Source organism: Danio aesculapii, chromosome 23, assembly GCF_903798145.1.
Source record: "Danio aesculapii chromosome 23, fDanAes4.1, whole genome shotgun sequence".
Lineage (NCBI taxonomy): Eukaryota > Metazoa > Chordata > Actinopteri > Cypriniformes > Danionidae > Danio > Danio aesculapii.
The window spans coordinates 7,774,732-7,790,175 of NC_079457.1; the positions used below are offsets into that span (position 1 = coordinate 7,774,732).

The 15,444-nt window shown below is 35.6% G+C and overlaps 1 protein-coding gene across 1 annotated transcript in view; it reads right to left on the reverse strand.

The window, feature by feature from the left end:
• Positions 1-15,444, reverse strand: part of gpsm2l (G protein signaling modulator 2, like) — a 57,117-nt gene continuing 41,673 nt past the window's right edge. The window contains exons 7-14 of the mRNA XM_056449239.1: positions 14,852-15,007; positions 14,667-14,775; positions 11,331-11,469; positions 9,957-10,033; positions 8,630-8,839; positions 7,313-7,472; positions 3,187-3,413; positions 1-460 (exon numbers count right to left, since the gene is read on the reverse strand). Coding sequence (XP_056305214.1) covers positions 287-460; positions 3,187-3,413; positions 7,313-7,472; positions 8,630-8,839; positions 9,957-10,033; positions 11,331-11,469; positions 14,667-14,775; positions 14,852-15,007 — 1,252 coding nt within the window. The 3' untranslated portion in view covers positions 1-286. The remainder of the gene's footprint in view (positions 461-3,186; positions 3,414-7,312; positions 7,473-8,629; positions 8,840-9,956; positions 10,034-11,330; positions 11,470-14,666; positions 14,776-14,851; positions 15,008-15,444) is intronic.

Genomic DNA, 15,444 nt, shown 5'->3' on the forward strand with positions numbered 1-15,444 from the left:
TAAAAAATAATAATAATAATGTCAAGAAATAAAGTCAGAATTATGGAAATATAATCTTTAATTTTTCCCCTACAAATATTTAAATCTTACTATTTTATGCTTCTAATGAGGAAAAAAAGGTGGAATAAGAAAAGTATTTAAGCATAAAGATTTGATATAAAAGTAAACATGTAGCTTCAAGTAAACATCTTCATTTGGATCAAACACTGAGGAAGAAAATGTAGTGCAGTGCATGATTAATATCTTTAAATAATACCCAAAACATCAGGTTTGCTAAAGGAGCCGGTCAGTCAGGGTTTGTGTGAACAGGTCTGGAGTCTGACGGTAAAATGACCCTCTGCTCGTCGATGCGTTTGGCTTGCGAGCGAAGAATGAGGCTGAAGAAGTCCTCATCAGGGACTGTAGGACCTCTGGTTGGAGGAGGAGGAGGAGCACATCTCTGATCATCCAGCCTGGATCCCTGAACGGTCACAAACAAACACGTAATGTCACAAGACGCTTTCAAAAGCTAAAATAGAAAGGGTTTCGCTGTTTTTTTTTTTTTTGTTTTGTTTTTTTGTGTGTAGGCTTGTATTTTAAAGCACTTCAAAAATGTCTGTCAATGTTTTCAAACAATTATATTTGATTTACCAAAGTCACACATTCATAACCAAGCTTTTTCCTCACAGCTAAATTGTCAAATAAAACCAATCATTTTTGTTCTTTACTATCTGAGAAAAGTCTTGTCTTGGATGCCAGTTGTTAAAAGCAGCAAATAATAACTTGACTTCTAGTTGATCCTTTGGAAAAGTGGCAATTTTTCTAATGAATCATCTGTTGAGCTGCATCCCAATCATCACATGTACTGTAGAAGACCTACTGGAGCCTGCATGGACCCAAGACTCTCACAGACATCAGTCAAGTTTGGTGAAGGAGAAATCATGGTTTGGGGTTACATTCAGTATGAAGGCGTGCGAGAGATCTGCAGAGTGTATGGCAACATCAACAGCCTGAGGTATCAAGACATTTGTGCTGTCCATTACATTACAAACCACAGGAGAGGGCAAATCCTTCAGCAGGATAGCGCTCCTTCTCATACTTCAACCTCCACATCAAAGCTCCTGAAAGCAAAGAAGGTCAAGAAGCTCCAGGATTGGCCAGCCCAGTCACCAAACATGAACATTATTGAGCATGTCTGGGCTAAGATGGAGGAGGAGGCATTGAAGATGAATTCAAAGAATCTTGATGAACTCTGGGAGTCCTGCATGAACGCTTTCTTTGCCATTCCAGATGACTTTATCAATAAGTGATTTGAGTCATTGCAGAGATGTCTGGATGCAGTCCTCCAAGCTCATGAGAGTCAGACACAATATTCATTCTGTTTCCACTGCAGCATGACTTTATATGCTATACTGGACATTATTTCTATTCAGTGATGTGACTTGTCCAAGTCACACTTAAAAGTCAGACCTTACTGTCCTAATTAAATCATTAAGAATCAAGGCATGATCATATTTTATTTGGGTAAAAGAAGCATAATCTAGAGGCCTTTGCCTTTCATACAAGTCACTTCTGATATCAAATGATCAACTAGATATCAAATGATTATTTGTTGTTTCTAAAACTTGGATAGGTGACAAGACTTTTGTCAGGTAGTGTATATTGAGCAGACTCTTATACCTCTGATTAGCATCGTTTCGTTTGAGTTGTGCAGTTTAATTGACAGAATTTCTTCAAAGTATGTTGTACACTGCAAACTCGCAGACTTTTCTAGTCACATCATCCATAATGCACGTTTCTTTTAATCATTTAAAATATAAAAAAAAAGGTTTACAGATTGATCTTTTTCTGGTCCCATAACTCTGTGGTCAGTAGTTTTGGAAAATATAAACCAATATTTCAATATAATGTCAACATATTCAATTCAATTCACCTTTATTTGTATAGCGCTTTTACAATGTAGATTGTGTCAAAGCAGCTTCACATGAAATATTATAGTAAATTGAAACAGTGTAGTTCAGTTTGTAGTGTTTAAGTTCAGTTCAGTTTAGCTCAGTTCAGTGTGGTTTAATAATCACTACTGAGAGTCCAAACACTGAAGAGCAAATCCATCAATGCGCGGCTCTACAGATCCCGAATATTTATACTTATACCGATCCCGAACATATACTTTCTATGTGAATTTATGTTAAGCTTTTACCACAAATGTGACATCCACAATGCTGGAACTGCCCATGTACAATACTAACATAGATTAATCGAAATGAAGTTGTAAATGTGACTGAGCAAAGCTGCGATCATGATGCACTACTTATCAGCAAAGATAAGCTCTTACATAGTCATAGCAGAAACGAAGCTTTTCAAAGCATCATAACAATTTGACCAAGATTCGTTGTTGTTAGATCTAGATCTTACAGAAGGATTTATTTCAAAAACATAAATAGAGTTGTGAAGTCTCATGTTAGTTTGGAGTACAAATATTATGTTATTAAAGAGATGACCCAAAAATGAACATTCGGTTATGATTTACTCACCAACTTGTTTTCAAAATTTTCAGTTTCCTTCTTCTGTTAAACACAAAAGAAGATATTTTGAAGAATGTTTGGAAACCTTTAACCATCGATTTCCATAGTATTGTTTTTTTCTACTACGGAAGCCAATGGTTACCAGTTTTCAGCTTTCTTTAAAATATCTTGAAGGTGAAGAAAATAGAAATTCAACAGAAGAAATAAACTCCTTAAGGTTTAAAAACAAGTTAATGGCAAGCAGGAGCTTTATTTTTGGGTGGATTTTCCCCTTTAATAACATATAATAATATTTGTATTATAAATAGACACTAATAAAGGTTTAAAACTATTTGAGGGTTAGTAAATAAAGACAATTTTCATTTGTGTGTGTGCTATCCCTTTGTACTATGTAAAAGATCATTTCACATACAAAGAGCCATTATTCACTTACAACCTATGCAAATTCATTATCATGTCATTGCAGAACGAATATCTTGATGTCATCACAGTCAGAATAATAAACTTTGAACATGATTTTGCATAGTTTCAGTGAACTATGACTCTTTAGTAAAAGCAGCACATGCTCTTAATTGGAGGTATTTACTAAAACTGGCTTTACTGACAAAACGCACCTGAAATCACACCTTGACTATGGCTTGGACTTACATGCAGCCTATTACTAATAATAAACAGCACTGACCTGGCATTTAATCAGCATGTCGAAGAAGTCTTCATCTGCCTCTCTGCTATTGCCCGTGGCCATGAGTTTGCTGAGGACGTCCTGGCTGTGGCGTTGATCCAGACGGAGACCCGGCAGACTGTCCACACTGACCCGCTGCTCGTCCAGCCGGCGGCTCTGAGAACTGGCCAGAAGGTCTAGAAAATGTCCTGGCTGTGCAGAGGCCTCGGTTTCGCACGCGGAAGTAGCTAAACAAAGTGAAAAACGGCTTTTAAATACTGTAGTCCATCCAATGATTACAGTACTGCACAGTACTGCTATAGGGACACTAAAGGTGAGATCAAAACTGAAACTCTAGAATGGGTGAGGTGGTGTTTCCAATTTGCATGAAGTTAATTTTAGCTCTTGCTGTTTTGCTATTTAAACAGCTGAGATTAACATTTCAAATTTCTAACTCATCCGTCAGCTTTAAAGAACCATCTGTCACACTCCGCTCAGACTAGTTTGACTAATATCTTGTTTTTGTTTTTATATACATATATCCAGTTATTTATTAAATGTTAGATCCATGTTAATCTGTCGATCAATTCATCCATCTATTACTAGGAACAGGACATGATATGTTCAAAGTTGTTAGCAGTACGTTAAATCAAACTATCAATGTGCTAAAACATAATAAAGCAAAATATGCTATCAACATTACAAAGCATGCTAGCATGTGTGCATGTTAAAACATGCTAAAACAATTACCAAAATTCACTCAACATGCTAAACCATACCAGCTAATATGGTAAATGCAAAGCATATACATGTAGACATTCTAACAAGAAACGATATGCAGTAATATGCATAAAATCCAGGTTAAACATGCTAGCAATGTGCTAGCAATGGGTAACACAAGCTAGAAATGTGCTACCAATGTAGTAAAATATGCATAAAATCCAGGTTATACCATGCTTACATGCTAAAATGTCTTAGTAGCATGCTAACAATCTAAAGACGTAGCAACAACATGCATAAATGTGTTATAATATGATAGCAAATTGTAAAACATGCTAGCAATGTGAACACAAGCTAGAAACATGCTAGCCATGTCCTAAAATGCGCTAAAAACATGTTAATCCTAGTACCATATTAGCAGTGTGCTAAAACATTGAGGTAAAATATTCTACCAACTTTACAAAGCATACTAGAACTTGTAGACATTACAACATGCTAAAACAATTACCAAAATCTAGTAAACATGCTAAATCATGCTAGTTAATATGCTAAATGCAAAGCATCCAAACACATGCAGACAACATTAGTACATTCTAACAACACACGATATGCAGTAAAATGCATAAAATCCAGGATGAACCATGCTAATGTGCTAAATGTGTTAACATGCCAACAATCTAAAGACTTAACAACAACATGCATAAATGTAACATCTTAGCAATGTGCTAAATCATGAAAGCAATGTGCTATCAATGTGAACACAAGCTGGAAACATGCTACCAATATACTAAAATATGCTAGCAATAGGTTAAACTATGGTTGTAAGATTTTAGCACAGAGCTATCATGATTTAGCACATTGCTATCAATATGAACACAAGTTAAAAACATGCTACCAATCTACTAAATACTTTAGCAATAGGTTGGAAGAAATGTCTTAATGTGCCGAATCATCATAGCAATGTGCTATCAATGTGAACAAGCTAGAAACATGCTACCAATGTTCTAAAATATGCTAGCAATAGGATAAAGTATGGATGTGACATTTTAATGTGCTAAATCATGATAGCAATGTGCTATCAATGTGAACACAAGCTAGAAAATTGCTACCAATGTACTAAAATATGCTAGCAATAGGTTAAACTATGGTTGTAACATCTTAGCAATGTGCTAAATCACACTAGCAATGTGCTATCAATGTGAACAATCTAGAAACATGCTACCAACGTTCTAAAATATGTTAGCAATAGGGTAAACTATGGATGTGACATTTTAATGTGCTAAATCATCATAGCAATGTGCTATCAATGTGAACACAAGCTAGAACATTGCTACCAATGTACTAAAATATGCATAAAATCCAGGTTATACCATGGTAACATGCTAAAATGTCTTAGTAGCATGCTAACAATCTAAAGACGTAGCAACAACATGCTAAATGTGTTATAATATGATAGCAAATTGTAAAACATGCTAGCAATGTGAACACAAGCAAGAAACATGCTAGCCATGTCCTAAAATATGCAAAAAAAAATGTTAATCCTAGTAACATATTAGCAGTGTGCTAAAACATAGAGGTAAAATATTCTACCAACTTTACAAAGCATACTAGCACTTGTAGACATTACAACATGCTAAAACAATTACCAAAATCTAGTACACATGCTAAATCATGCTAGTTAATATGCTAAATGCAAAGCATCCAAACACATGCAGACAACATTAGTACATTCTAACAACACACGATATGCAGTAAAATGCATAAAATCCAGGTTGAGCCATGCTAATGTGCTAAATGTGTTAACATGCCAACAATCTAAAGACTTAACAACAACATGCATAAACGTAACATCTTAGCAATGTGCTAAATCATGAAAGCAATGTGCTATCAATGTGAACACACGCTGGAAACATGCTACCAATAAACTAAAAGATGCTAGCAATAGGTTAAACTATGGTTGTAAGATTTTAGCACAGAGCTATGATGATTTAGCATATTGCTATCAATATGAACACAAGTTAAAAACATGCTACCAATCTACTAAATACTTTAGCAATAGGTTGGAAGAAATGTCTTAATGTGCTGAATCATCATAGCAATGTGCTATCAATGTGAACAAGCTAGAAACATGCTACCAATGTTCTAAAATATGCTAGCAATAGGGTAAACTATGGATGTGACATTTTAATGTGCTAAATCATCACAGCAATGTGCTATTAATGTGAACACAAGCTAGAAACATGCTACCAATATACTAAAATATGCTAGCAATAGGTTAAACTATGGTTGTAACATCTTAGCAATGCGCTAAATCATGCTAGCAATGTGCTATCAATGTGAACAAACTAGAAACATGCTACCAATATACTAAAATACGCTAGCAATAGGTAAAACGATGACAGTAACAACTTAACAATGTGCTAAATCATGCTAGCAATGTGCGATCAATGTGAACACAAACTAGAAACATGCTACTGATGTATTAAAATACGCTAGTAATAGGTTAAACCATGGTTGTAACATCTTAGCAATGTGCTGAATTATGATCGCAACAGATTAATACATTTTAAAACACGCTAGCACACTTTGCTACTGTAAATTAGCCTACCAATGTGTTTTCAATGTGGACAAGTTAGAAACGTGCTAGCCATGTACTAAAATACACTAGAAACATGTTAAACCATAGAAGCAGTTACATGTTAGCAATGTGCTGAATCATGATGGCAAGCAACAAGCTAAGAAGCAATAATGTTCCAAACAACAATTAGCTTGCTAAAAAGATGCTGCTAGCAATGTTTTATCAATGAGAACACTAATATTTCTAATACCAATAACACCAATAATCATTGTCTAATGTTGTTTAACATCTCAATAAAAGATGCTAAACAATATGAGTAACTTGAAAGCAATTTATGATCCATTGACAAGTGTTAGCAGTGTGCTAAAACACATTAGCAATGTGCCAAAACATTCTAGCAATGTGGTAAAAGAAGCATCGTTGTTAATGAATTCAACAACAAAATTAATGTTAAAACATGCTAGCATCATGCTAAATGACTAACATTTTAGCAACTTCCTATGGCATGCTATCAATGCACTTTTGCAATCACCCAGCAAGCCATAGCAAACAGCTAACAAGGTCCTTAAAACTACACAGAATGCCTTATCGCAACCACAAAATCTATATAAGAATTTGCAACTTCAATATACAGGTTTTTTTAGATATATATATATAATATTCAAGCTTTTAAAATGGCTTCTAGATCAACTACTTCAGACTGAACACCTTCAAACAATATGCTTTTTAAAACGTCTTTCACTTTTCTGGTGTTAGCACTGGTGTTAGCACTGGGCCTCTGCAAAGCGCAGCCAGTGTGAAAGCAGCCGAGGGAAGTTTTGCACAGGTCAGGGATGAAGAAGGACTCACGTTTCCTTAAGGCTACAGACGGGGTTTCACAGGGGAAGGAAGGGGCAGGAACACGGCGAGTGCCGTCCTCTAATGAGCACCTTTGGTCATCCATACGGCTCCCCTGAAAACGGCTGAGGAGGTCAAAGAAGCCATCGTCACCCAGAGTGTCTGGAGCACACTGTGGAAAAAAAACATTATGTAACAGTAAGGATGTTAATGCAAAAATAAATATATAGTGTAAAGCCACCTTTCCACTGCACGTGACATTTGGACACGACTGACGAAATACACTCTGTGGCAGACGCACAGAATTTTCAGTGTTGTCGTGCACCGTGGGAAAGAAGCTGATTCTTGTGGTGTCCGAAATAAAGTGCAAAAAGAGCCTTTATTCTCTGTGCTATTCTCTGTGCGTCCACCATGGTTGAATGAATGGATGAATGAATAAAATACTAGAAACTCATAGATGCATAACATTTTTTAAAGGGAATGTGGAGACAACAAAAGAAAAAATAAATAAATAAATAAAAAAAAATAATAATAAAAAATAATAATAATAATAAAATTATTACTCATTTATAAATAGAAATGTTTTTTTAATATAGACTTTTTTCTAATTAAAAAAAATAAAGAAAAAAAATAGTATTTCTCATCTCACGCACACGGACCTGCTTGGACAACACCATCACCTCCAGTCGGCCAGTCGCATACGGTCTAGTCCAGGGATGGGCAAACTCGATCCTGGAGGGCCGGTGTCCCTGCATAGTTTTGCATCAACCCTAATCAAACACACCTGCTTGTAGCTTTCTAGTGATCTTGAAGACACTAATTAGGGTGTTCAGGTGTGTTTGATTAGTGTTGGAGCAAAACTCTGCAGGGACACCGGACCTCGAGGATCGAGTTTGCCCATGCATGGTCTAGTCGCAGGAGCTCAAATATTTCAACGTATCCGCAGCTCAAATCGGATACAAATTTTCCACATACGGAGATGATCGGATCTCCACGCAGCTCCTGGACTACTCTCCAATGCAAATGAATGACTTCTGGTCTGTCGTTTGTCGTGTGCAGTGGAAAGCAGGCTTAACACTAAACTTATAATATGCTTTTGTCTGAGCTACAAATAAATGCTGTCAAATATTTTTTATGCATTTATTAAGTTTTGTTAAGTGTTTATTGATTAAAATGTTTGTTTACAGTACATTAAATGAGTTTTAAATAAAACAATTTAAGATCAAAAAACAACGGCAAAATACAGTAATTATATACAGTTGAAGTCAGAATTATTAGCCATCTTGAATATTCGAACACAGTTTTAATTAAAGCAGTGTTTTTAGATACCTGTGTTTCCAGAGGTGCTGAAGGAGTGCCGCTGCTACTGCTGCTGTTGTTATTATTCTCAGTAGGTGAACCGAGGCTTGAGCCGTTCGGTCTGTGCTTTTTACTTTTGAAGCGATTTATGAAGAAAAGCTTGGAAGAGGTCTTGGCTACGGTTGTTTTGGTTGGCGATTTGGTTTGTTGAGGGGTTTTAGTCTCCTCAGAGCTCTGACCCTAAGTAAAGAAATAGAAAAGATTTTATAGACACACTTTATGCAAAAGATTTCAAAAGGAAAATATTTACATGTGACAAAATGCACAATATGTGCAAATATTCATGCATGAATGTACAGTATATGAAAGTCTTTATTTCTTATTAAAGTCTAATATATGGGTCAGAAAAAAGCAGTTACAGAGTTGTAAATAATGCTCAGCTTTTTCCACAGACAATCATTTCATTTCATTAGACCTCTATGTATGGTCAGCAGCCCGAGGTAATCAATTTGTTTAGCCTGTATGTGTTTTCACTATAAAATATCAGAAGGCATTGACTTGCAGTTTATGAATCACCAGAGACCACAGTTTCAACTAAAAATCTTCAGTGCTCTACTGGAAAAAACAACAATCTACATCTAAGATGGTCTTAGAAAGAGTAAAATAACAACAAAACCTCCTTTTTGGATGAATTATCCCTTTAAAAGGGAAAATGTGTCATGTTTATGTTTTTTCTTGTTGTAAATTCATGCAATGAGTAATTGGGCTGAAAACTGTCATGAATTGGTGTCATGATATAATAATCATAACACATCAAAAATAAGTCTGATAGTTTGAGCAATAAAAAAAAAATATATATATACATATATAAATTTATATTATATAAGTTGTTTGCTGTTTGACTTATATTAACTATAATATATTATAATATTACAATTAAATTACTATTATAATATAATATATAATATAAAGTTGCAATAATACAAATTACACTCCTATTAGTGCAAAAAAAAATCAAACAGTTTGCAAACTGTATCAATTTGGAAAATAAGTGGAAAACATGGATGACATATCCTAATTCTTATCTTGAGGCATGACTGATTGTCTGAGACAGCGTTGTTGGGGGCTGAAGAGGCCAATATGGAAGAGGCACTCTTTGCCGCAGAAGTCACATTGATAGGTGGCTCCCTGGCTTTCGTTGTTTCACAACTTGTTTTAGAATAATAATAATAATACTAATAATAATATAATGATTATAACAACAACTTGTTGTTATAATCATTATATTTTTATTATTATTATTAATAAATCTTCCTAAATGGCTAGCCTTCTGTCTGTGATGTGCTGAAAGTCTCACCATATTTTTCTCTGAGGTCAGTTTCATGAGCTCCATGTTCTCCATGCTGAGTCTCCGGCTTCCTCTGGATCGTCCGTCTGCACATACACAAACAGCTGCTGAGAATCTCATTCTGCAGATCAGCTGTGCTAAGATATTATTGAAGCCACATGTTTTATTAGTTCAAAATGTAAAACTGTATGTTGTAAATTTCTTCGTTTATTCCAACATGATCCAGTAACGTGAAGGAAAGCAGATTTAAGCTAATAGATGCAGTATATGAACACATATATACAGCTTTTAACCAATAGGTGTCACCATTACCAAACCCATGCTAATCTCATGCATGATTGGAAAGCCAGTGTCTAGTTTATGGTTTTGAATAATTTAGTTTTGTACTGGTTTTAATGTGAAACGTTCTGTGCTGACATTTTAGAGATCTTGTATCTCAAATTGATTATCGTGGTAAAACATAGGACAATTTTTTCTTTAAATGTCAAAATATGGGTGAAATGATGTTGCAAACTACAAAATTAAAATTAACAGGCTGCAGTGATGGTTGACTTTCTACAACTCTCTCCCATCTCCTGATTGCATCTCAGGAGCTCAGCCACAGTGATCTTTGGGTTCTTCTTTACCTCTCTCACACCAAGGCTGTTCTCCCCTGTTAGCTCAGTTTGGCCGGACGGCAAGCTCTAGGAAGGGTTGGGTCATCCCAAACATCTTCCATTTAAGGGTTATGGAGGCCACTGTGCTCTCAGGAGCCTTAAGTGTAGCAGAAATTTGTTTGTAACCATGGCCAGATCTGTGCCTTGCCACAATTCTGTCTCTGAGCTCTTCAGGCAGTTCCTTTGACCTCATGATTCTCGTTTGCGCTGACATGCACTGTGAGCTGTAAGGTCTTATATAGACAGATGTGTGGGTTTCCTAATCAAGTCCAATCAGTATAATCAAACACAGCTGGCTCAAATGAAGGTGTAGAAGCATCTCAGGGGTGATCAGAGAAAGGGACAGCACCTGAGTTAACTAGATCAGAGTCACAGCAAAGGGTCTGAACACTGAGGACCATGTGATATTTCAGTTTTTCTTTAAGAAATCTGCAGAAATGTCAACAATTCTGCATTTTTCTCTCAATATGGGCTGCTGTGTGGACATTAATGACAAAAATAAACCTAAATGATTTTAGCAAATGGCTGCAATATAACAAAGAGTGAAAATTGTAAGAGTTTTTGAGAGACTTTGTGACCACTGTATGCATGTATGCATATAAATTTATATATATGTGTGTGTGTAAACATTTATTTTTTACAACTACAATTTAATCTTAAGTTAAACCACTTTTATATAAAAAAAATAAAGTGTACAAATAACAGCATATGTGGTTTGTGCAGTTACCGGTCAGACTGCTGTCAGCGGCCGGACTCCCAATTAACACAGAGCTGTTAGGGTTTGAGTTGTTTTGCACCAGTCCCAAAACTAACTGCAGATCAGAGACGTTCATTCTGGCTGTCAGCTCCCCACTGCGATCTCCAATCTGAGTGTTGAACACACACAAGAAGGAAAAAACATCAGTGAATTTGCATTATTGTTCCGCTAACTAAGCAGAAAAAAAAACCTTTTCTCTTCTGGAGATCTCTAATGCCCAGGCTTTATGTTCTAAACTAGTCAATTTAATAAAGCTGTATTCCAGCTGTATTTTAGTTCTGAATGTAACATTGTAAATGTCTCAATTATAAAGTCAGGACCCCTAGTTTTTCAGGATTTTGTGATCGCTGAATCCTACGCAAAATCAACAAAAAGTCAAAAATTTTAAGGATCCTGCAAAATTCTTAATTAAACACAAAACAATCACAAATAAAGTAAATAATCTCACAAAACATCCAATTCCAAACCATATAATCAAATGATATGTATTTCAGTTTGCCATTTATTGTTTTACATGACTTATAGACGTTGCATTCGCAGTGTTCGGGATGTATTTGAGTGTCTCTCGAAAAATCCTCACATTACATGGAAGGGGGGGAGAATTTTTTTGCAGCCTGTGCAGTAAGCAGACGCGGATGAAGTGCGAGTGATTTACATGTGAAGTCAATGAAAAGATTGGAATAGACATCCTCTGGCGCGAATTGGGCATTTTGTGAGTTTGACGTGCTTCAGACTGCAAAAGAAAGTGGGAAACATCTAACAAATGGAGCAATGGAGCAGACAGAACAGCAAACAGCTTATAATGAAGGAGATTGGTTAAAAAAATGACAGCCACTGGAGGTGACCAAATTGAAGGACATTATTTGTGTTTTAAATGTATGACTGGTTTTATGATGAGCGTTAAATCGATAAATTATTTTGTTTAACTTTTTCCCTGCAGTTAACGAGAGAAAGCACTTCCCTGTCATTGACGATATTTACAGCAATCCGTGTTTTAGGTGTATTGCAGTAGGGGAAGCCCTAACACATGTCCTGAGTGAAGTACATGTCAGATGCTCCGGGGAGTGAAATCTGAGAGTGAACGAATGAATCTCTTATTTATTTAGATTTTTTTTCGTTTCATTACATTAACAGAGGTGTCACTTTAAAAATGCACACATCTAACGTTATAATGAAAGCTTTCAATTGCTTTCCTAACTTTTTATGCTAATTTAAGACGAAATTAGTTGTTTGGAAAAAAAAAACCCACCAAGATCGACCACTTTAGATATTGATATTATTATTATTATTGTTATTGTTATTATTAATAATAATAATAATAATGTGTATATATCTGTTCAAACACGCACCTAAACCCAAACTTTCGCTCCGCTTCAAATTGCGTGCACAGAATCCTTTTGGGAAACAGCGTCTATTTATCACTATGGAGTGCGTCAGCTGACAGTCGTGCACCACTATATGACTGATTTGAGGATTGCATATGAAGGGAAGTTGGCACCTATAATGAAAAGGAAGGGGAATCCTGCCATTTTATTTTATTTCAAAGTGTTTTCATGCCTAAACAAAGCGAAAGCACAGAACAGACTCACATTTAAGACCATGGTGGTTCGGCGGTATGGGTTGCGTATAGGGAGGCTCGGCTCTTTAATGTTTATTTGCCACGCTTCAGAGAAAGACTGAAAATACGGGAGAAATACGGGAAAATACTTTTACGGGATGATAGTGGGATAGCACTGTAAAATACGGGAGAATCCCGGGAAAAATGGAAGGGTTGACAGGTATGAGATACAAATAATATAAATAATTATATTATGAGATATAAATATTTAAATAAAATTTTTAAAAAATGCTAAATTGTCTGCAAATTTCTGGGAATTACCACCACAAAATCAATTATTTTTAAATCGCGCAAAAACATCTGATCATGACAATAAATAAATTAATATTGTGTGATAAAGCACAAACAGTTCTTATTGCAAAGAAGAGAAATTTTAATTTAGTTTGTTTGTTTATAACCTTTAAAAATGTCTTCAAAAGTAAAAAGTCTCCAAGATCTGTCTGTCAAACAGCGCCTAAATACAGAACTAAGTCATCTTTAAAATCTGATCATAGAACCATCTCAGGGGTGATCAGAGAAATGGACAGCACCTGAGTTAACTAGATCAGTGTCACAGCAAAGGGTCTGAACACTGAGGACCATGTGATATTTCAGTTTTTCTTTAAGAAATCTGCAGAAATGTTAACAATTCTGCATTTTTCTCTCAATATGGGCTGCTGTGTGGACATTAATGACAAAAATAAACCTAAATAATTTTAGCAAATGGCTGCAATATAACAGAGTGAAAAATTTAAGAGTTTTTAAGAGAATTTGTGACCACTGTATGCATGTATGTAAATAAATTTATATGTATGTGTGTGTGTGTGTGTGTGTGTGTGTGTGTGTGTGTGTGTGTGTAACATTTATTTTTTACTACTACAATTTAATCTTAAGTTAAACCACTTTTATATAAAAAGAAAAAAGTGTACAAATAACAGCATATGTGATTTGTGCAGTTAAGATAAAGCACAAACAGTTCTTACTCCAAAGAAGAGAAAATTAAATTTAGTTTGTTTGTTTATAACCTTTAAAAATGTCTTCAAAAGTAAAAAGTCTCCAAGATCTGTCTGTCAAACAGCGCCTAAATACAGAACTAAGTCATCTTTAAAATCTGATCAAGCCAAAACACATTTGATTGCATCTAAAGTGAAAGTGGAAGGGAATAGTTGACAGAAAAAAGGATATGTGCACTGCGCAGGTCTTAAAGGGATAGTTCACCCTGAATTGAAAATGTACAGACTATTTATCTACTTACTACTTTCCCTCAAATGATTCCAAACCTTTTTGAGTTTCTTTCTTCTGCTGAACACAAAAGAATATACTTTGACGAAAGCTGAAAACCTGTAACCATTGACTTCCATAGTAGGCACAGTTACAGGTTTCTAACATTTAAAAAAGTAAATAAAGACCAGTTTTATTTTTGGGTGAAGTAAAAACGCTATAATAAAACTACAATACCCTTGGTTTCCACCACAGACCTGCATCATCACTGTCTAATTTTAACAATCAATTCAAATTCACCTCAAACTTTTATTTCTGTCAATATTTGCCCACTCTGATGATGTCCCTAATCTGTATTCATTCATTTCTTGTGCTAAAACACTCACAAAAAAGATAGAGAATCAATACAGAATCAGTAGAAAAAAGGATTGCAAAGCATCGATTACTTTTATTTATTTGTTTATTCCAACATTAACGCACGCACGCACCTCTTTGGAAATCTCCAGATGCTTTTCAGCAAAGCTCATGGCCTGTTCGTGGTTTCCCAAAGCGGTGTAAGCGTTCCCTAAACTCCAGCAGGCTCTTCCTTCACCAATCCTACACAGACAGAGGATCAGACATCAGAAACAACAGACACATACACACACATATACGCACAACCGTGGTCCTGTACCTGTCCTTCAGGTCCTGAGCGATTATCAGATGTTTGAGGTGATAGTCGATGGCTCTCTCGTAGTCCTGCAGGAGTGTGTATGTGTTTCCCAGACTGTAGCAGGCCTGAGCCTCCACTGCCCGGTCCTTCAGCTGACGCGCCAACTGAAGAGTCCGTCTGAGGAAAAACGGGAAAAAAACCACGCACACTACGTTTAAAAAGTGATGTGGTTTTAAAAGCTGCTGTTAAAACTGTGCTGTTAAAAGGATAGTTCAACCAAAATAACAAATTCAGTCATCTGTAAAGATTTCGAAGCTTCATGAAGCAGTTCCTCAAAAGCAGCCATCACTACTCTCACATGGAAAAATCAGAAAATCCGCATAGCGTTGCATTGTAATGATGTATAAATGTAACTTCTTTCAGTAAAACAGTGTGACTAATGAGTAGGGCCAGGACATTTTTTGTTATTTCTGCTGAGAATTTTGGTAAAAATCTGTGGATTTCTGCCTAATTATTTTGGGAGTATCATAACTAAAACCTTAATATGTGAAATAAAAAATAATATCTTTTTAACTTTTATTTAATGTTTAAAATGTAAATCCAACTAGATTTAC